This window comes from Protopterus annectens, chromosome 8.part0, assembly GCF_019279795.1.
Source record: "Protopterus annectens isolate FY-2018-M chromosome 8.part0, PAN1.0, whole genome shotgun sequence".
NCBI classification, from domain to species: Eukaryota; Metazoa; Chordata; order Ceratodontiformes; family Protopteridae; genus Protopterus; species Protopterus annectens.
Window position 1 is genome coordinate 1,434,509,794 of NC_056741.1, and position 21,598 is coordinate 1,434,531,391.

Sequence of the window (21,598 nt, forward strand, 5' to 3'; positions counted from 1 at the left end):
AAATCTGCGTTACAGCCCTCACAGCATATTTCATTTATAGGGGCAGATCTAGATACCCGTTCTTTGCTACTAAAACTCCCCTCCGCAAGAATAGCTTCCCTACAAGAACACGTATCTCTCCTACTATTGTCCAGAAAGTCCCCAGCCAAACTAGTCCTGAGAGTCTTGGGACTCATGTCAGCTTCCCTCATTGCAGTTCCCATGGGGAGGCTACACATGAGAGTTCTCCAATGGCTGCTGTTCGCACAGTGGTCGTTCCAACAGTTACCACTGACACACGAGATTCACATTACGAACACCTGCAAAGCACACCTGTCTTGGTGGTTAGAGAATCACAATTTCATCAGCGGCCGACCATTTGTGTTACCCACACCAACAGCCACTGTGACCACGGACGCTTCCCTGATAGGGTGGGGGGGCATCTTTCAGGGATAAACAGTCCAAGGCGAATGGTCCAGTTTAGAGTACAACCTGCACATAAATGTTCTAGAGATGAGGGCAGTGTTTCTAGCGTTGCAACACTTCTCCCCCCTTCTACCTCTAGGGACCATTGCAGTTCAGACGGACAACATGTCCGTAGTCTGGTACATAAACAAACAAGGAGGAACCAAATCTTACCAGTTGTGCAGAGAGGCCATGAGAATTTGGCAATGGGCAGAATCCACGGGTCGCTTTCTGATAGCAACGCACATCCCGGGGTTATCCAACATCATAGCGGACAGGTTGAGCAGAGCCATCCTGTTACCTCACGAGTGATCCCTCAACCAGATAGTGGCGGAAAGGATCTTCCGCAAGTGGGGCCAGCCTTGCTGCGATCTGTTTGCGTCTCCAATGAACACCAAATGCAGAAGCTACTTTGCCCTTTTACCCCCTCCAGGGGATGTCCCCAGGGACGCTCTGATTCACGATTGGCCCCCGGGTCTCCTGTCCGCTTTCCCCCCTATACCTCTGATACCGAGATTTCTTCAGAAAGCCAAGGACCAGGAGAGGACTATAATTCTCATTGCCCCATTCTGGCCTCGACAGATTTGGTTCCCCTTTCTTCAAGCTCACCAAATGCGGGAGCCCTGGATTCTGGACCTGGTGCCAGACCTACTGACTCATTCGTCAGGAGCTCCTCACCCGTCACTCCTGTCCCTCAAGTTAGCAGCTTGGCTGCTCCGCTTCCCTACTTAGCCAGGTCTGATCTTCTCTCCCCGGCGGTTCAGGACATTCTAGTAGCCTCTCATAAGGCTTCCACTACTAAAATTTACACCGGTAAGTGGAAACGTTTCGTCTACTGGGCGACTACACAACATTTAGATCCCTTAGTAGCCCCTCTAAACAAGATTTTGGAGTTCCTATCCATGCTGTTTCATCAAGGAGCCTCTACTGCCACTTTAAAAGTTCAGTTGGCCGCTATTTCCAACTTTCATGTAGGAGAGAACGGAGCGCCCATCATGGCTCATAGGCTTTGTAAAGCCTTCTTGAAAGGGTCCTTTCATCTTAGACCAGCAGTTAGGTTACCTACAGCTCCTTAGAATCTAAATTTACTCTTATCCCAACTAATTTTACCACCCTTTGAACCAGCTTCTTCCTGTTCTTTAAAGTTCTTGTCCTGGAAGACTCTTTTCCTGGTAGCTATCACTTCAGCCAGACTAGTATCAGAACTTCAGGCGCTTTCCATTAAGCAGCCATATTTAATTTTTCACCCGGACAGGGTATCATTACGCACCAACCCTTCCTTCCTCCCTAAGGTTTGTTCAGTTAACAACATTAATCAGTCCATTGAGTTTCCTACATTTTTTCAGAAACCATTCCAATAAGCTGGAATATATGTTGCACAAGATGGATGTTCATAGACAACTCAGATTCTACCTGGATAGAACTAGAGACCATAGAAAAGCGGACCAACTCTTTATAGCCTTTGCGGACAACAAAAAGGGCATGGCAGTGACGAAGCGTACACTTTCCAAATGGCTAACTGATTGTATAACCTTCGTTTATTCTGCTTCTAATCAGAGTTTGCCCACCAAACCAAAGGGACATTCTACTAGATCAGTTTCCACATCTTTGGCTCATGCGGCTCGTCTGCCTTTGGACACTATTTGTGCAGCCGCCACTTGGTCTAAACCGCATACGTTCATCACTCATTATAAAGTGGACAGGACTTCCAGGGACAGAGCATCTTTTGGTTCCACTGTGCTCAGGAACGTTCTTCCGTGAGACACTCAGGGTAACGGAGCTAGGGACGCTACCCATGTGTAAGAACAAACGGCGAGATTGAACACTCTCACATAAAGAAGTTATGTCCTTACCATAACGTTCCATGTGGAGTGTTCATCTCGCCTTTGTTCTTACATCCCCACCCTCAGGTCTGGAAGAACATACGGATTAGAAGTCTGGTCTGTTTGTCTCACACTAGTGGTCTCTCTGTTGTTCTACTGGCTTGAGCTAGTTACGTTCCTTATGTATACTTATGTATTCTTTATGGGTGATTACCTTGTTATTGCCGGATCTGGTATTGTTTTTTTTTTTTGCAAACTAGATCTGAGGTAGAGGCAGAGGTAATTGTGGGAGGTAGGTTGGTCTCGAGCTTCTTCTAGATGCAAAGCTTTGCTAAGTAGCCGACTCGGAGCTGAGGATCGGCTCCGACACCCATGTGTAAGAACAAAGGCGAGATGAACACTCCACATGGAACGTTATGGTAAGGACATACCTTCTTTTTAGCAGCTATCTCTCATTATCACGTAGGTACTGAAATGGGTCCTTTGATTACTACAAAATTGTGCAAGACATTCTTAAAGGGCACCTTTCTACTTAGGCCTCCAATAAAGGAAGCAGTACCTACATGGGATTTGATCGTGGTTTTACAAGCCTTGACAGCTCCTCCCTTCGAACCTGCGGCTTCAGTAGACCTCAAATATTTGTCTTGGAAAACAGCCTTTCTAGTGGCTATTACTTCAGCCAGGAGAGTATCTGAATTGCAAGCTCTTTCTGTAAAACCCCCATACTTAGCCTTTCACAAGGATAGGGTTTGCCTCAGGACCAATCCCTCTTTCCTTCCGAAGGTATTCTCTGAGACTAATATTAACCAATCTGTCAATTTGCCGGTCTTCTTTCCTAACTACCAGAACAAGTGGGAGTACAAATTACATTCTTTGGACGTGCATAGACAACTTAGGTTTTACATTCATAGGACATCTGGTCATAGACAATCCGACCAGTTGTTCATCTCTTTTGCCAGATTTAATCTAGGTAAACCAGTTTCGAAAGTTTCCTTATCGAATTGGATTTCACAGTGTATCATCACGGCTTATCAAAATTCCGGGCAGGCCCGCACCTCAAGGAGTTCGTGCCCACTCAACTCGGGCTATGGCTACATCTGCCGCCTTTAAATCCAGAGTTTCCTTGGATGATATCTGTTCAGCAGCCACTTGGGCTTCATCTCATACCTTCATCAGTCATTATAAACTGGACATTATCTCCAGAAGGAGAACTTCCTTTGGCTCTGCAATGCTCTGGAATATCCTTCCATGAAGGCCGCCCAAGGTTTAGGTAGCTGGGGACTCTGTCCCACAGGTTGCAGACCAAATGAAGTTAACTACTTCAGATTAAGAAGTTATGTACTCACCATAGCATTCCAGCTGAGTAGGTAAACTTCATTTGTCTGCAACCATTCCCCCCTCTGTCCCCCTGACCTTCGGATGTGTTTTATGACATATAGTGATGTATCTTTCCGAAAAGGTAGTTGGTTTTCTACTATATTGGTTGATTTGAGGTCAGTCAGGGTTGGCAGGGGATTATGGGTAAGGGTAGGAGCTAGGAGCTCGGATCTAAGCTTTGTAAAGTTGCCAGCTCGGATCCGAATCCCACAGGTTGCAGACAAATGAAGTTTACCTACTCGAATGGAACATTATGGTGAGTACATAACTTCTTATTTTAGACGCTCTGACTCTTTCTTCCTTTGAACCATCTGCTTCTTGTCTGCTCAAATTTCTGACTTGGAAGACCCTTTTCTTGGTGGCAGTTATCTCAGCTAGAAGGGTTTCAGAATTGCAGGCCTTATCTATTTGTCCCCCGTACTTGATTTTCCATAAGCATCGGGTTTCTCTCAGAACCAACCCCTCATTCTTACCCAAGGTATGTTCTGACTACAATTTGAATTGATCCATAGTGCTTCCTGTGTTTTTCCCCAGTCATGGCAACAAAGCAGAGTATAAGCTCCATCAATTGGACGTTCATAGACTAGTTATTTACACAGGACCAAGAACTTTAGAAAATTTGACCGATTGTTCATATCCTTTGTGGACAATAAAAAAGGTTGTGCAGTCTTAAAGGTGACTTTATCAAAGTGGCTTTCAGACACTATAAAACATGTCTACGAATTGCGTAAACATAAACTTCCAGGGAAAATTTAAGGACACTCAACAAGGGCCTCGGGTACCTCTATTGACTTTCAAGCCAGACTGCCTTTGGATTCGATCTGTGCATAAGCTACATGGGCTAATCCTCATACCTTTATCACTCATTACAAAGTAGATGTGGTCTTCTGGAATAGGGCATCCTTTGGTTCCACAGTCCTGATGAGTTTTTTTCCACTGAGCCACCCAAGAATCAGGTGCTGGGGATGCTGTCCCAAACAGCAAGAATGAAGGCGATATATGGACAACATAACATAAAGAAGTTATGTACTCACCGTAATGTTCCATGTTTGTTGTCCTTGATCCTCGCCTTCCTTCTTGCATCCCTCCTCCTTCCTGGAGGATCAAGAGGAATCCCTTGTTTTTATTATACCATACCTTATGGTTAGTCTCAGTCTACTTCTGTTACTCTTGTGGAGGGGTTACACCTTTATATGTAGGTGTCACCTGATATTTAAAGTAGAGTATATCTCTGGTCTATTTGTATGGTCTAGTTCTAGGTTATCACAAACGAGATCTGGGTAACTACCACTAGGTACACTGGGAATAGGGTCTAGCCTCAAGCCAGTAAAAGCTCTCAAGCTGTAGTATATGGCAGAGTTGGAGCCGAGGATCGGCTCCGAACCCAAACAGCAAGAAGGAAGGCGAGATCAAGGACAACAAACATGGAACATTATGGTAAGCACATAACTTCTTTTCTCCTTAGCGAGGTTACACATGAGAATTTTTACACTGGCTGCTAGCATTTCAGTGGACTATATCTCATCAGCCCATGTTGGACTTGATTTTGATCCCCAACATTTGGAAAAGGGACTTAGCTTGGTGGGTACATTCCGAAGACATTCTACTAGGACGCCTGTTTGTCCCATCACAACCCAAGACCATAATAACCACGGATACCTCCCAGATGAGGTGGGGGGGTATTATCTGGGAAAGACTGTCCAAGACACTTCATCCCCCATGGAGGACAGCTTACATATCTGTATCCTAGAGCTAAGGGCAGTGCTTCTAGTGTTGCAAACATTCCAAACTTCCCTTTCCTTGGGAATGATTGCAGTGCAAATGGACAATATGTCAGTGATATGATACATCAACAAACAAGGCAGAACCAAATCTTACCCCCTATGTCGAGAAGCACTTGGAGTATGGCAATGGGTAATTTCTTCCAACCGCTTTCTCTTAGCAATGCACATTCTGGGGAGATCCAGTGTGATAGCAGACAAACTGAGCAGGAGCATTTTGCTGCCTCATGAGTGGTCTCTCAATCTGACAGTGACGGAGAACATATTCTGCCACTTGGGCTAGCCTTGCTGCAATCTCTTTGCCTCTCCTCTGAACAACAAATGCAGCAACTACTTTACCCTAATCCCCCCTGCAGTGGAGTCACCGAGGGATGCTGTCCTCCACACTTGGCCCTTCAGACTTTCTATGCACCCCCCCCCCCTTCCTGTGATCCCAGAGTTCCTTTAGAAATCAACCAGGCTGAAGAGCAGGGTTATCCTCATTGCTGTCTCTTGGTCTTAGCAGATATGGTTCCCCTTTCTTTGGCCTTAACCTAATACAATCGCCATGGACCTGGACCAGGCTCCAGATCTATTATCCCACCCAGAGGGATTAACACACCCGAACATTCAGCACCTCAAGCTGTTAGCTTGGTATCTCCAATTCCATTAATAGCCAGGCTTCCTTCTCTTTCTTCCCAGGTGAGTTGCATTCTTTTAGCCTGTCATAGCCAGCCAGACGCAAACATTATGACAGTAAGTGGAAAATATTTACTCTCTGGACTTGTGCCAACAATCTAGACCCCTTTTCATCTATTGTCAATAAGATACTGGAATTTTTATTATCCCTTTTGAGCACAGATGCTTCCCAGTCAACAGTCAAAGTCCAGCTTAGCAGCAGTATCTAACTTCCATAATGGTATTGAAGGATCAACCTTCATTTCCCATAGACTGTGCAAAGCTTTCTTGAAAGGGATGCTTTTGTTAAAACCTCTGTAGAAGGATCCTACTCCTCCTTGGGACTTCAACCTAGTGTTACAGTCCATTATTCAACCTCTTTTTGAACCTTCATCTGATTGCGATTTAAAATTTTTCTCATGGAAAACCCTGTTCTTGGTGGCAATTTCATCTGCTAAAATAATTTTGGAAATTCAAACCTTGTCATGTAGACCACCTTACATGCTTTTTCATAAAGACAGTTTCATTAAGAACTAATCCCTCCTTTTCGCCCAACATTGCCTTGGAGACTAATATCAATCAGATAATTAACTTGCCTGTATTTTTTCTGAATTTTGCTAATAAAGGGGAATACTCCTTACATTTGTTGGATGTTCATAGACAACTACGCTTCCAAGTACACAGAATAAAAAATCTGAGAAAGTCAGACCAACTATATTTGTGTCCTTTTCTCCTACAAAACTTGGTCCATCAATGAACAAAGTGACATTAGCCAGATGGCTTAAAGATTGTACTACCTATATCTATGAAAGAAGAAGTTAAAATTGCCTAGGCCTATAAAGGTACACTCTCTACAAGAGCTGTAGCTACTTCAGCAGTCTTTCGGATGAGAGCTTCACTAGATGACATCTGTGCACCAATAACTTGGGCTTCGCCCCATATCTTTATCTCTCACTACAAACTAGATCTGTTCTCCACGGGAAGAGCATCTTTTGGATCAGGAATAGTCTTCCTTGAGTTCTCCCTAGATCTGTGGTAGCTAGGGACTCTGTCCCACAGGTCAAGGATTAAGTGAAAATTGACAACATCAGATAAAGAAGTTATGTACTCACCATAACGTTCCATCTGTGCTGTCCATTTCATTTATCCTCGACTCCCCTCCTTCCTTTTCCCCAACCATGAAGTTCCTTTGGTGGAGTGGATCATGGCCTGTTCTACTAGGGATTTTTGTCATATAACTTCAGATGTGGTCTCTGTGAAGTCTTATACAATATTCAATACTGTCTGTCCTTTCTGCAAACTTGATCTGAGGTAAATGGGAGAGGAGCATTATGGATAAGGGTATAGCTCGAGAGTTTTTGGTCTTTGCGAGCTGTGAGTACCGGCCGAGTCGGTTCCAATGCTCAAAACCAGACCCACAGGTCAAGGATAATGAAAATGGACAACACAGATGGGACGTTATGGTGAGTACATAACTTCTTTTTATTTTTCTACTGAAACTGTGTGTGTGTGTGTGTGTGTGTGTGTGTGTGTGTGTGTGTGTGTAAATGGAATCCAGAACAAATACCTAAGTAAAAGACTTATGTTAAGTTGTCTATCTCGCCTTCATTCTTGCTGGATGGGTTCGGAGCCGACCTCGGCTCCGACTCGGCCACTCTAAAAGCTCGAGAGTTGGTTCCACCGGCTCGAGGCTCCCCTTATATCCCACAATGCTAGGCGAGAGTTACCTCAGATCTCGTTTGCCGCTACAGCTTCGAGGTTGGTTGCTTCTACCGGTTCCTGGTGAGTGTTAGCTTTTTATACTAAAAAGTTATTCTTTTTCCCTTTTTACCTTAATTCTTCACAAATTAGTGTAGAATATAGTTTTTTATCCCCGACCCTATTTTTCCCCGTTTTCTCTTTAAAAGAACCGCTGGTTCTTCCCTTGGGCCTTTGGCCTTCCCTTCCTTAGGGTGTGTTTGTGCTTAATTTCTAATTTTTTGACTAAAATTGTTAATTATTTTTACTATTAATAATTTTTCTGACAGGGTATAACTGTGTGTTTGGTGTGTGTTAGTGTACTCCTGTCAGTTAGGATAATGTCAAAGGAAGCAAAGGTCTCTGGATTCAAGAAGTGTGATGCGTGCTGTCAGAAAATGTCTCTGACAGACGCTCACACTTCTTGTGTCTACTGTCTGGGGCCTTTGCACCTGCAGGACTCCTGTGCTGTGTGCCATGGCTTCAGCCCCAGGGTCCTGCAGGAGAGAAAGAACAAGTTAATTTTGAGAGGCTTGTTAAAACCAGAGGATTCCCTGTCAGTTTCAACAGGGAAGCCCTCTAAGGCATCGAGGTCTTCGGCTCCGGCTTCTGAGCCGAGACCTCAGGTTGTTCAACCTTTGCCTTTATCGGCTCCGGCTGGAGCCGATAAGACTCAGTCCACAGTTTCTGTGGCTTCCTCGGCTCGGCGGAGCCGAGGTTATCGAGGTACCCGTGTCGGCTCCGACAAGATCTTGAGCCGACAACCAGAAAGAGGTCTAGGTCACCTTCTCTTGGCTCCGTTCATTCGGCTCCAGGATCTCCCCTGCTGTCTGAACGGAGCCAAAGGTCTCATTCCTCTAGGTCATCGAGGCTTTCCGATCATGACCTTCAGAGGGTGGTGAGTCGACTACTTAAGTCCGAGGCACTTGCCCAGATGCTTCAGAGCCCGACTCATCAGTCGGTGCCTGCCCCGGTCCATCAACTCTTTCCTCCTTCGACTCTTTTGAGTTCGAGCCGGGTCGTGTCGGAACGGGGACTGTGGTCACCGGGGACCGGAGACAATTGCCTCCGTCCCCTTCGCCGGCTCCGTTTTCTTCCGTGGAGGAATCTCGGCGCGGACTTCCCTCGTCGGCTCGAGGGGTGAGTGGCATCGGACCCTTGTCCGACCCCCTCTCCCTCTCGGTGCCGGCGCTGGTGAGTTCGGCTCCGACATCGCTCGAGCCATCACTGTCGGTGCCGAGGGGGGTCCTTAGCTCCTCGGAGCGGGGACCTCTGGCTCTGCCTGACAGGGGTGCTTTCGAGGTCATGCGGAGTGTGTTAGAGCCTGGCTCTACTCCACAGTCGGCTCCGTCAGCCCCTCCCTCTATGCTGCCTCAGGGTAAGTCGACTCACTCCCTCATCCCGGACCGCAGAGAGCCAGCTCCTCAGGAGTCCCCTTTGGGGATTTCATCCTCTTCCGAGGCCTCTCCTGATTTGGCAGAAGAGCCCCCTCGGAAGAGGAAGTGCAAGAGGAAGCACATTGATTCACCTGAGTCTATCACGTCGGACACAGATCTGGATGATTCTGAGGGTTCCCCCCGTTCCCCTTCTGAAGATGTCTCATTTGCAGACATTCTGGAGATCCTTAAACAGAGGGGAAATTGGCCAGCCCTCAACCCTTCAGAGGACGAATCTGTGTATCTTGAGGCGTTTGGCTCTCGTCCTTCCACCTCCTGGGTGTCCACCTTCGACCCCCTCATGCAGGTGGTTGCAAAAAAGGCATGGACGGCTCCTGATTCAGTGGACCCCACTCCCAGGAGACCCTCCAAATTCATCACAGCTCCATCAGACAAGCAATTTTTATCAAAAGGAGTTTCTGTGAATGCTATGGTGGTAGCTGCCGCCACAAAGAAGGAACTGGCTGATCCTTCAGTGCCTGTCCATCCACCTAACAAGGAATCTAGGTCCATGGATAGGTACGGGAAGCGGATGTTCTCCTCAGCGACTTTTACCATGCGTTCGCTGAATTACCTGTGCCATTTCACTCGTCTTCAAAGGGACTTGGTCAAGGAAGCGAGTGAGATGTTGAAGGACCCTACAGCTGCGGGGTTCCAAGAAAAAATGAACACGCAGCTAGCTATCCTTAATTCCATTTCCAACTCCTCCATGCGCCTCCTCTCTTATGCGGCCGATGGAGCGAGCAGAGCCGCAGGAACAGGGGTGGCCTTACGTAGGCACGCCTGGATGCGGCTATGCAACTTTGCGGAACCTTTCAAGACGTCTTTCACGAACTCCCCTTTGATGGATCATCTCTTTTTGGTCCTCAAGTGAAAGAAACCCTGACTAGGTGCGAGACTGATGGCAAGACCCTTTCTGCCGTCGGAGTCCGTTTTTCGACTCCTTCTAGGCCTTACCCCAAAGGCCAGAAGGGTGGAAAGATGTGGTTCCGTAAACAATCTCAAGGGACTTCGCCTGACGCACAGAGTCGTTTTCCTACCAGAGGCAGAGGTGGGAATAACAATGGTAGATGTCGCCCTAGGGGCAGGGGGGGTCCGCAGAACCAGGGCAATCGGGAAGCCTTTCCTGACAAGCCCTTTCAGCATCCCTGAGGTGTTTCCCGACTGCCCATCTTCGGAGGCAGTCGGGGGAAGATTGTCACTGTACCCAGAAGCCTGGCTATCCTTGACACAAGACAAATGGGTACAGTCCATCATTTCCGAAGGTTATTCCATCCCCTTTCTTCGTTTTCCAAATCAGTCAAAAAAATCCCTTCCAGATGTTCCACCCGCTCAAAGCGATGTAGCAGCTTTGGAAATTTCAAAACTGCTTTCAAAAAGAGCTATTCAGCCAGTGCCAGCAGACCAACAAGGATCCGGAATCTACTCAAGGTTCTTTTTAGTTCCAAAGAAAACAGGGGACTGGAGACCAATTTTGGATCTCAGTATCTTGAACAGATCAGTCAAGAAAAGATTTCGGATGGTCACGCTGCAATCCATTCTTCCCCTATTGGGAAAAGGAAACTGGATGTGCTCTATAGACCTTCAGGACACGTACTATCACATAAAAATGAACAGGCGCTCCAGAAGATTCCTCCGCTTCAGGCTGGGAACCAGTCATTTTCAATTCAGGGCCCTGCCCTTTGGTCTCACCACTGCCCCCCGGGTGTTTACCAAATGCATGGCAGTGGTAGCTTCTCACCTGAGACGACAAGGATTCCAGGTGTTTCCATATTTGGACGACTGGCTCCTCACAGCTCCCACCAAGCATCTCCTTCTGATGGCCAGAGATTACACTTTTCGTCTGTCAAAAACTGGGTATCTCAATAAATTGCGAAAAGTCTGTTTTGTCGCCTTGTCGTACTATTACCTACATAGGCGCAAATTTAGATACTGTAAACATGTCTGCAACACTAACGAACCAAAGGATATCAGACATTCAAAAATTGGTGTCACTTCTTCTCAACAACAACAGAGCCAAAGCCAGGTTAGTTCTAAAGGTGTTGGGAATCATGGCAGCGGCCATACCTCTCCTCCCATTGGCCAGATACCACATGCGGATCCTTCAGTGGATGCTCTTTTCTCAATGGTCATATCAGGAACTTCCAATGTCTCACACCATTATGATCACGCAAGCGTGCAAAAAGCATCTCATGTGGTGGATGTCTTCCCCCCAGCTCCTGTTGGGGAGACCATTTGTTCCACCTCCTCCGGTTGCTACTCTGACAACAGATGCCTCCCTGATCGGGTGGGGGGGGGCATTATCAGGGCAGGACAGTCCAGGGCACATGGCAACCAAACGAATGCCACTTGCACATAAATGTTCTGGAGATGAGAGCAGTGCTTTTAGCGTTGCAAGCCCTTCAAGACTCTCTTCCCTTGGGAACGATTGCAATCCAGACAGACAATATGTCTGTAGTGTGGTACATCAACAAACAAGGCGGAACCAGATCATACCCCTGTGTCGAGAAGCACTCAGACTGTGGCAATGGGCGATTTCTTCTCAGCGTTTTCTGATAGCAGCACATCCCGGAAGTCCAATCACATTGCGGACAAGTTGAGCAGAGCTATTCTCATGCCTCACGAGTGGTCTCTGAAAGACTCTGTAGTGAGAGAGATATTTCTCAAGTGGGGTCAGCCTTGCTGCGATCTTTTGCTACTCCCCAAAACAGCAAGTGCAGAGAATACTTCACTCTATTCCCTTTACCAGGCCAACCCAGCAGGGATGCTAGTCCAAGTTTGGCCCGGGGACTTCTGTATGCATTTCCTCCTTTCCCACTGATCTCTCAAGTAATACAGAAAGCTATCGCTCAGAAGGCCTCATTGATCCTCATTGCTCCTTACTGGCCTCGACAAGTGTGGTTCCCCTTTCTACATCGATTTCTTTTGGAGCGACCGTGGAATCTGGACCTAGTTCCAGATCTTTTGATCCATCAGTCGGGTCAGTTTCATCGCTCCCTCCCTCTCTGAACCTCACTGCTTGGTTCCTCCACTTCCAACCGTAGCCAGGCTTCCTCAATTATCTCACTCTGTTAGAGATATTTTGATAGCTTCCCATAAATCTTCCACTCGAAAGATTTATTTGAGTAAGTGGAAACGCTTCTCATATTGGGCACAAGGAAAGGACATAGATCCTTTCACCGCTTCCATCCAACTAGTCCTTGATTTTCTTGCTGAACTCTTCCATGCAGGTTCATCTCCATCTACTCTTAAGGTTCAATTGGCAGCTATTTCTAATTTCCATGTGGGTATTTCTGAATCTGCCCTAATGTCCCACAAACTCTGCAAAGCCTTTTTGAGAGGAGTTTTTCTTCTCAGACCTCCTGTAAGAAATCCTCCTTCTCCTTGGGACCTAAATTTAGTTCTTGCTTCTTTGATTCTTTCCCCTTTCGAACCTGCAGCTTCATGTTCCTTAAAGTTATTATCATGGAAAACTCTCTTTCTGGTGGCTATCACATCAGCTAGAAGAATTTCAGAACTTCAAGCACTCAGTTGTCGTTCTCCTTACCTTGTGTTCCATAAGGACAGAGTTTCCTTACGAACTAACCCGTCCTTTTTGCCCAAGGTGGTTTCAACATCAAATCTAAACCAATGCATTGACCTCCCTGTCTTTTTCCCGGAGTATTCAAATAGGTCTGAACAAAAATTACACTGCCTGGATGTTCATCGTCAATTAAGGTACTACTTGGACAGGACGAAACAATTCAGAAAATCTGATCAGCTGTTTGTCTCCTATGCGGAAAGCAGAAAGGGACTTCCAGTTTCAAAGGTATCTTAATCCAGATGGCTAACATCTCTGATTACCCTTGTTTATGAGATTAGACACCAAAAACTGCCTAATAAACCTAAAGCCCATTCCACCAGAGCTTTGGCTACTTCTCTAGCCTTCCAAGACAGACTGCCTATTGACACCATTTGTGCAGCGGCTACTTGGGCTACTCCTCACACTTTTATTTCCCATTATAAGTTGGATTTAGCTTCTAGGCATAGAGCTAATTTTGGTTCCACTGTTCTCAGGAGTCTGTTCCGTTAGGCCACCCGGGACAAAGTGCTAGGGACGCGGTCCCATCCAGCAAGAATGAAGGCGAGATAGACAACTTAACATATAGAAGTTATGTTCTTACCATAACGTTCCATGTTAGTTGTCTTCTTCTCGCCTTCTTCTTCCCACCCTCCTTCCCCCTGGCCTGGACAGACCTAGAGGAGTTGTGATCGTGACCTCTCTTTCTACCACCTCTTTCTTAGTCATATGCTATTATGCATATTTTCTTGTTTCAGGATATAGGTCACCCCTTTTCTTCCTGCTGTTAGAGGTGGATTCTGTTTCACAGTTTTACTGTTTTTGATATAAGCTGGGTTAGCTTACAAACGAGATCTGAGGTAACTCTCGCCTAGCATTGTGGGATATAAGGGGAGCCTCGAGCCGGTGGAACCAACTCTCGAGCTTTTAGAGTGGCCGAGTCGGAGCCGAGGTCGGCTCCGAACCCATCCAGCAAGAAGAAGGCGAGAAGAAGACAACTAACATGGAACGTTATGGTAAGAACATAACTTCTATTTCACTTGCACTGCATCAGAAGACCTAGATTGTTGACTTTGTCCTGTAACAACGTTCATGGACAATTCCATATATCCACAACCTCTTTTTTTACATTTTGTTGTGCGTGGGATTGTAGTGTCACTATTTAATGTTTCTGCAATTTATGGTTGTCTGTCACCCTAGCTACATTGATCAGCAGATACTTTGATTAAGGCCTTCTTAAGGGGAGTTTTCCATTTAAGACTAAAAGATACATATCACTGTTACATGGAACTTTCCATTTATGTTAGAGAAGCAAATTTTATCTCTGTTTGAACTAGCGTAGCCATAGATGTAAAATATTTTTTGTGGAAGTTAGATTTTCTTGTTTGTGGTACTTTATACAGAAGAGTTTCAGAAATGCAAACTATTAGTGTAAACCACCCTTCATGACTACAGTCCATAGAAAGGGCAGGTTTTGTCTAAATGTGATATAGAGAATTCTGTAACAGCCTGCCCCCATTGTTATCCAAATACTGCTTCTTAATCTACCAGAAATTTATGATTTCTAATGACAGTGGTATTCTCAGGAATATAGTACAGCTGTACAAGATCTTTGCCTTAATTATAAATTGTCAGGGATAGGTCACTACAACTACCCTTCTTCCAACCCTGTATGAGCTGCTTATAGTTTTGTTATAACTTTTATAAACAAGTGTTTTGTAGATGCTGTTGGAGTGGTTAAGATTGTTTTTTTGTACAAATGACGACAGGCTGCAACAAATGATCAAAGTTTCAAAGAACAGAAGCAACCTGTTAATGAACATTGACTATATAAGACCATCTCACACAGCAGCTAAGGTGCTAGAGGACTTTTCACAAGATCAGTATTGGTCCTCTTAGGGATAAGAGCACAACTGATGGAAATTCTGTATGGGAAATGGTAAGTGCAGAAGATGGGTAAGCCCACTTGTAGTGACCTCTCCTTGAAGATCCACTATTACAGTAGATATCTTTCTCCACAGTATTTAAAACTTTACAAGCTGGATGTCTATTCCAGTGGTAGAGAAACTTCTGCTACTGTGATTTTATAGTTAATGTTCTAGCCTTTCTGCCCTTTTGAGGCCTATGAGCTGCACTGTTTTGTGTTCCCTTACATATTTCTTAATCAAGCAACAGTGATCTTTATAATTTGTATAGTAATTTTGTGGTTACTCACTGTAGTAGCAAATGAAAATAAGGTTAATAAAATGCTACAATACTATTACATCATAGTAGTACAAACAGGGTCATTGGTGCAGGATGAATTCCTTCCTTCTGTCCCTTGAATACTGTGCGCATGTTTTTGGACATCCTTACTAGTTTTCTTCCTTGTTTCTCACTTTGAGTTAGGCATATCAGTGTAGTGCCACTCATGCGGTTTGCTTATCTTTACATTTGTAAAGTTTTAAAAATTTACATTGCTTTATATACTTAGCTTCCCCTACCCCTGCTTTTTTTTTTTTTACCTGCTTCAAGTGTTGTTTTTTGGTGCAGTCCGTTTGTCTGCTTTTATAGGACTAAAATACAGAAGCAAGCTTGTGAGTTGAACTCCCTTATAAGCCATGCTGATCACTGTGAGACATCTGATTGCTGATGAGTCCTAGCAAGGATTCCCACCCTCACCAGAATGTTCATATTCATATTTATAAATGCTGAAGGGGTGCCTCATATAGCAGCTGTTGCTATAAGTTGCCACACTACTGTACATTCTTTCACATAAAAAACATATTTACTAAAAGGAAGACATTTTAAATTACCCTTTTTTACTTCTGTCTTAACTGTCCTTTGCAAATTTCTTACAGTTATTGCTGTATCTCTTTTTTGAATTCCATTAATTTGGCTTTTCTTAAGGGTACCCAGAAAAAGAGTAAACGTGGAATTCATATTCTTAAAGTGCACATTATCTGAAATTCATAACAAATTTACTGTTAAGGGTTGGGTAACACACATTTAGTCTCTTGTATAAGACACATTGATTGATTGATAAGCTACTTTTGATGCTGTTAAGTTGAATTCAGCTTGCCAGGTTGCGTTATTGACTGTTTTTACAATTGCAGATATCCTAAAGGGTTTACAGCAAGTTTTAGTTGTTCTTTTTGACAACAGTGATACATCTAAGAAGATTTTACAGAGGCAAGTTCAAGTCTTCAGCAAAAACGCATTTAATTTACTGTTGCACCCATTAATTTATTCTTTTGAACATGCTTTTTTTGACAATTTATATCAACTTGTCAAATGCTTTAATAAGTCTGGTTTTCATCACAATTTAACTGAACATAAGATAGACATTATGCATGAATTACTTAAAGAAGATAACCTAAAATGTAAAGAAGATAACCTAAGAATGATGAAACTGGACAAGAGTTGGCAGAATGGTGTTATTTAACACCTCTGATTATTCCAACATTATGATCAATGTGTTATTAGACTCTAGTACATATTTACCTGTTTGTAGGAATGAACTTAACATTGTGCACCAATGAATAGGCAGTGCACTAGAAAATATGTTGTTGAATAGCAAAATGGATCTGGAGTTGTACAACATTTCATGTAATGGCTGAGTTTTTACAGCTGTAAAACAGAAAGGTGCCTGCAAAGACGTATCTATGAGCACCTGTATATTAACAACAGAAATACCAATGATGCACTTTTCAAACATTTACAAGTGAACACTTCTTGTTCAGTTTTCAAATTTGCTATTTTAGAGCAGGTAATACCCATTTCAAGGGGAGGAGAGTGGAAGAATAGATTACTATAATGTGAAATGATATGGCAATTCAAATTAATAGCCTCAGTAACCCCAGGCTTGAATGAAATTAAATCTATTGCACCTTTATTAAAAATGAAAGCATTTAAATTTTAATAGGGCAAACATTCAAAAATATCTTACATTAAAATCTTTTAAACATTTTTTTACTACATTTTCTTTTAACCTATTATTTTTAACTCAGCATTTTAACAAGACTTTGTAATAAACCGTGTAGACTGAACTGTATTTGTTTGAAGGCGTATTGAAATCTATGATCAATTAAGTTGTCATAGGAAGGGTTGAATAATGCTTTTAAGGCAGGTAGTTCAAGTTAACTGAATGCTTTTTTTGACTGGCAGTTTGTGCCTTGATTTGTTTTAATTAATGGCTATTTTTCATTGTATTTCAGTTCTGAGGAAGTCCCTGTGATAGGGACGAAAGAGCTCAACTGATTTTCAAACCTTTTCTTCTTCAGTCCTCCTTGGCTTTGGTTGTGGATTACTAAATTATATTTGATCCAGGCTGCCTGTGTTTTAGCATTCTTTAAGTTTTAGTTGTCGTTACTGTGGTTCTTTCTTACAGTTATAGATGTCTGATGACATAAACAATGCCATTTATTTAAAATGCTTCTGCTTACATTTCTGTTTTATCCCACAGCAACAGGGCCAGAATTCCACAAGACATGCAGTTCCTCCAGTTTTCAGTGCCTCAATGGCTTATGCATCAGTATGTTGTGGAAGTGCGATGGCACGGATGATTGCGGTGATTACTCAGATGAAGCAAACTGTGGTAAGTCATCAGTTTCTACCCTATTCCCCTTCTTGCATATGTAAATAGCTGTTTTTACTTATTCAAAGAGAGCAAATAGTGATCCTACTTGATTCTTTTCAGTTGTAACCTTGCAGCAAAACATGTTGAAGAACTATATAACCCTTTACCAAGTGAACTAATGAGCGTAAGTTAGGATGTCAAAGACCAACAGTGTTCTGAGTTTTGAATGGATATTTTTGTGCTTTTGAAAAAAAAAAAACTTTCTTCCAAAGAGTGGAAGGAGGCAAAGCACCCTTCCAAGGCCATACACCTCTTGTGTAGGGGAGGTCTTCCTTTACTTCTCTAATTACAGTCAACCACAAAGTTGCTGCATCTTAGGAAAGGGATGCAATAACATTGATGCTTTATATCTTTGACCAGCTAGCTACAACCAAGCAGTCTTCATATAGTCAGCCTTTCTCTCAGCCATATGATTCACAAACTAATATGTAAATGTAGTCTTGAATTTAAAAGTGAAGTTAAGATGAACAATGTCATGTGCAACTATGTTTATGTATGAAATAAGACCCTAGACTGTGAGTTAGATTTTGACCATAGTTGGAGCAGATGTAGGTCACTAAGAGAAATATATTAATTCAGTTTGTTTTGGTCAGTAATAGGCAGTGATGCTTCATTGACTGTGAAAAGAGTTGAATGTGCAAGTTAAGATTTGCATTTGGATTAAAAAGGATTCTGTTATGACAGCTAAGAATATGTGGCAAGAGACTAAACAGAAGATAATAGAAAAACTGAGAATCTGGAAACTCTTAATTGTGGATATGTTAAGTAAGATACAAGCAGTGAAAATGTTTAGTCCCTCTAGTTTTTTATACTGGTCAGGCATAATTTTATTAACCAGAGGACAAGTTGTGGACAATAATAAAAAGTTGAAGGAATTTATTTGGGAGGGAAAGATGGCAAGAGTTAAATGGGATAAATTGATGTTCCTATTAAAATAAGGTGGTTTAAGATTACCTGATTTGAATGGATACTTCAGAGCTACATAGTTAAGGCTCACAATAAATGTATAAACAAACTGAAGATGATAATTCAAAGTGGGAAGATATGATTATGAAGCACTGGGAGTGAGGGAGTTTAAGAAATAAGGAAAGATTAGGAATCTGGATGCAGATCCTTAAGGAGAATAACAACAGCCATATAGAATGTCATATACTTGGTATAAGAAAATATTCTAAGAATTAAACCAACATGCAAAGGGATTTTGCTAGCAAGGATGGCTGCATGTAGAGGTATAGAAAGTAGGCATGAGGGGGCTGGAATTTAAAGCAGAAAATTGCCAAGGGACCAAGATACTGGGAGCAAATAACTAGAGAGGGAAATGTAACAGAGTGGAATAAGGTCAAGCAGATTTTTGGACTTCAGATTAGAGACTGTTTTTCCTACATGAGAAGAAAAGATAAGAGAGTGCTAAGTGAAATACCGACTCTGATAGACTTTTTAGTCAAGTCTAGAATAGAAGCTGCTGTTAAAAAGGGATAATTAGTAGGTTTTATAAAATATTCCACGATAAATGTAAGAGTCGGTCAGAAGAGATTAGAAAATATTTGAAAAGGAAACTGGAAGGGCAATTTACAAGGGATCAGAGGTATGCATCAAAGTCCAGACAGTTAATAGCAAAGGTTATGCATAGGTATTTTATACCCCCAGATTTCAGAGTATTTTTATCATAGGTAGATAGCAAATGCTGAATGGAAACACAGGAGTTACAGTGAACATTTTTTGGAGTGCAACACATTGGCAGATTTTTAAAATTCCCTACAGGTACCCTGTCAGAAATGTTGGGGGAGCAAATGGCTGTAACTAAGAAATTATTCTTTTGAGCTAGAACACAGTATCTGAATTGCCTAGACATAGTAAGGTATCACTACGTTTAATGCTGTTGGCTGCCAAAAAATGGTTAATGCTATCTGTTGCCAAAAATACAATTACTAGAAAATGGAAATCAAAATATAAATCAACTGTAATTGACGTACCAAATATTGTAAAGGAGATAAAATAACTGGAGGTGGGATCTTTAAAAAAGGAAAGGGGCAACTTGTATCAGAATTAATTGAATTTTTGACACATTTCATGCAGCATAATGTTCAGGAGGTTTAAGGGGAGGGCGGGAATTGAGCTATTTATGATTTATGTAATGTTGAAGTGAATGACAGTTGTTAAAAAGAAAGAAAACATAAGTAATATATAATGCATGTAACTGAAGTGTTAATATGATTTATTTTCTTTTCTGTTAATGTATGTGTCCATATTGATTGCCGTAATGGTTAAGGTGTCTGCCTTACAAACACAAGGTGCAGGGTTTGATTCTGACATGGGGTAATTGGCTAGGCTTAAAATGGCCGCCTAGTACTAATCTATGAACCTATGAATGGTAATTTAGTAAGGTGTTTAAAAAATGTCCTTGTCGTACATAATACAGGAATCTGTGTTTAGGAAGCTAGAAATTGAATATGAAGTACTTAGCTGCCCAATAATCTTGAACTACAGGCTATTGAAAATGGTAGTTAAACTTAAAGTGGAGTTTATATTCTTTAAGTATGGGAATGTAAGAATCTAGTCATTTGAGGCCACACTGGATAATAAGGAGACCGGCAACTTATCAAGGACCTCATTAAATCCAGGTTAAGTTACAGTGTGAGATGGCATGTGTTCAGTTGATATAGAGGAGCTTAAGGAAATACCACGACATGGAAGTAGGTTGGCACTTCCCAAGCTGAAGTGAAATTCTGGTGTGCTCATTTGGTTTAAAAAATAACTGCCATTTGCGTAAAGCATACAGCCGAGCTCTGAAAGCTCAAGAAATCCCAGAAAAGAACTTGGGGTTATCAAACACCGAACAGGAGAGATTAGGATGAAAGTTGTGAAGCAATTCTTACCTTAACAATACACTAAGTAGGGTAACTTTTAAGTTGTGTAGAAAAAATATTTGAATAATTCACTTAAGGGATCATACAAAAAGCAGAATCAGGCTTTCATAGATGTATTTTTTAAACATCAGCTTTTTTTGTGATTACTAAGAAAACCTTTGCAGTATTTCTAGTTCAGTACTTCGTGTCAGAGTTTTACATAAACTTTTCCATTTCAGGACTCTCTTCCTATGAGAACGGTTGCAATTCAGACAGACAACATGTCAGTAGTCTGGTATATGAACAAGCAGGGAGGAACCAAATCTTACTCGCTATGTCGGGAGGCACAGAGAGTTTGGCAATAGGCAATCACGTCTCAGCGTTTTCTGATAGCAATGCACATCCTGGGAAAATCTAGTGTGATAGCAGACAAGCTCAGCAGAGTGATTCTAATGCCTCACAAATGGTCCTTGAAATCAGAGATTGTGGAAGTGATCTTCCAAAATTGGGGCCAGCCTTGCTGCGACCTATTTGCCACGTCCATGAACACCAAATGCAGCAACTACTTTGCCCTCATTCCCCCTGCGGGAAAGTCAGCAGGGGATGTAGTGGTTCATGATTGGCCCCCAGGATTACTCTGTGCCTTTCCCCCCTTCCCTCTAATCCCCAAAGTGATTCCGAAAGCGATATTGTTGAAAAGCACTATGATCCTCATTGCCCTTTACTGGCCTTGTCAAGTTTGGTTTCCCTTTCTCTGGACCCATCTGCTGGAGGAACCTTGGATTCTGGATCAAATTCCAGACCTCTTGACCCATTCTTCGGGGAAGTTCCATCCAACTGTCCAAACCTGCAAGTTGACAGCATGGCTGCTGCAATTGCCCGCATAGCCATGCATTATCCCTTCTCCCCTGCAAGTGAGTCATAGTTGCATTTCTTCCCATAAACCATCCACAAGGAAAGTATACTCTAGTAAGTGGGAAAGATGCTCATGTTGGGCTGCGAAACAGAACATAGAGCCTTTTACAGCTTCCATATCTGCAATTTTAGACACTCTTACTGAACTTTTAGAAGGAGCTGTTGCAGCTACTATTAGGGGTCAACTGGCACCCATTTCTAATTTCCATACTGGCGAAATGGTAGTCCGATTATGTCTCACAGGTTATGTAAGGCTTTTCTCAAAGGTACCTTCTTACTCAGACCCCCAATCAGAGAACCCCCAGTGCCTTGAGATCTAAATATTGTGCTAACTTCACTAATTTTACCATCCTTTGAGCCTGCATCATCTTGTGATTTAAAATTTTTGTCAAGGAATACTTTATT

General features: G+C 42.8%; 1 protein-coding gene across 1 annotated transcript in view; it reads left to right on the plus strand.

Moving 5' to 3' along the window:
* Positions 1-21,598, plus strand: part of SORL1 (sortilin related receptor 1) — a 5,131,225-nt gene that overhangs the window by 3,325,101 nt on the left and 1,784,526 nt on the right. Inside the window, exon 29 of the mRNA XM_044081038.1 lies at positions 17,259-17,390. Coding sequence (XP_043936973.1) covers positions 17,259-17,390 — 132 coding nt within the window. The remainder of the gene's footprint in view (positions 1-17,258; positions 17,391-21,598) is intronic.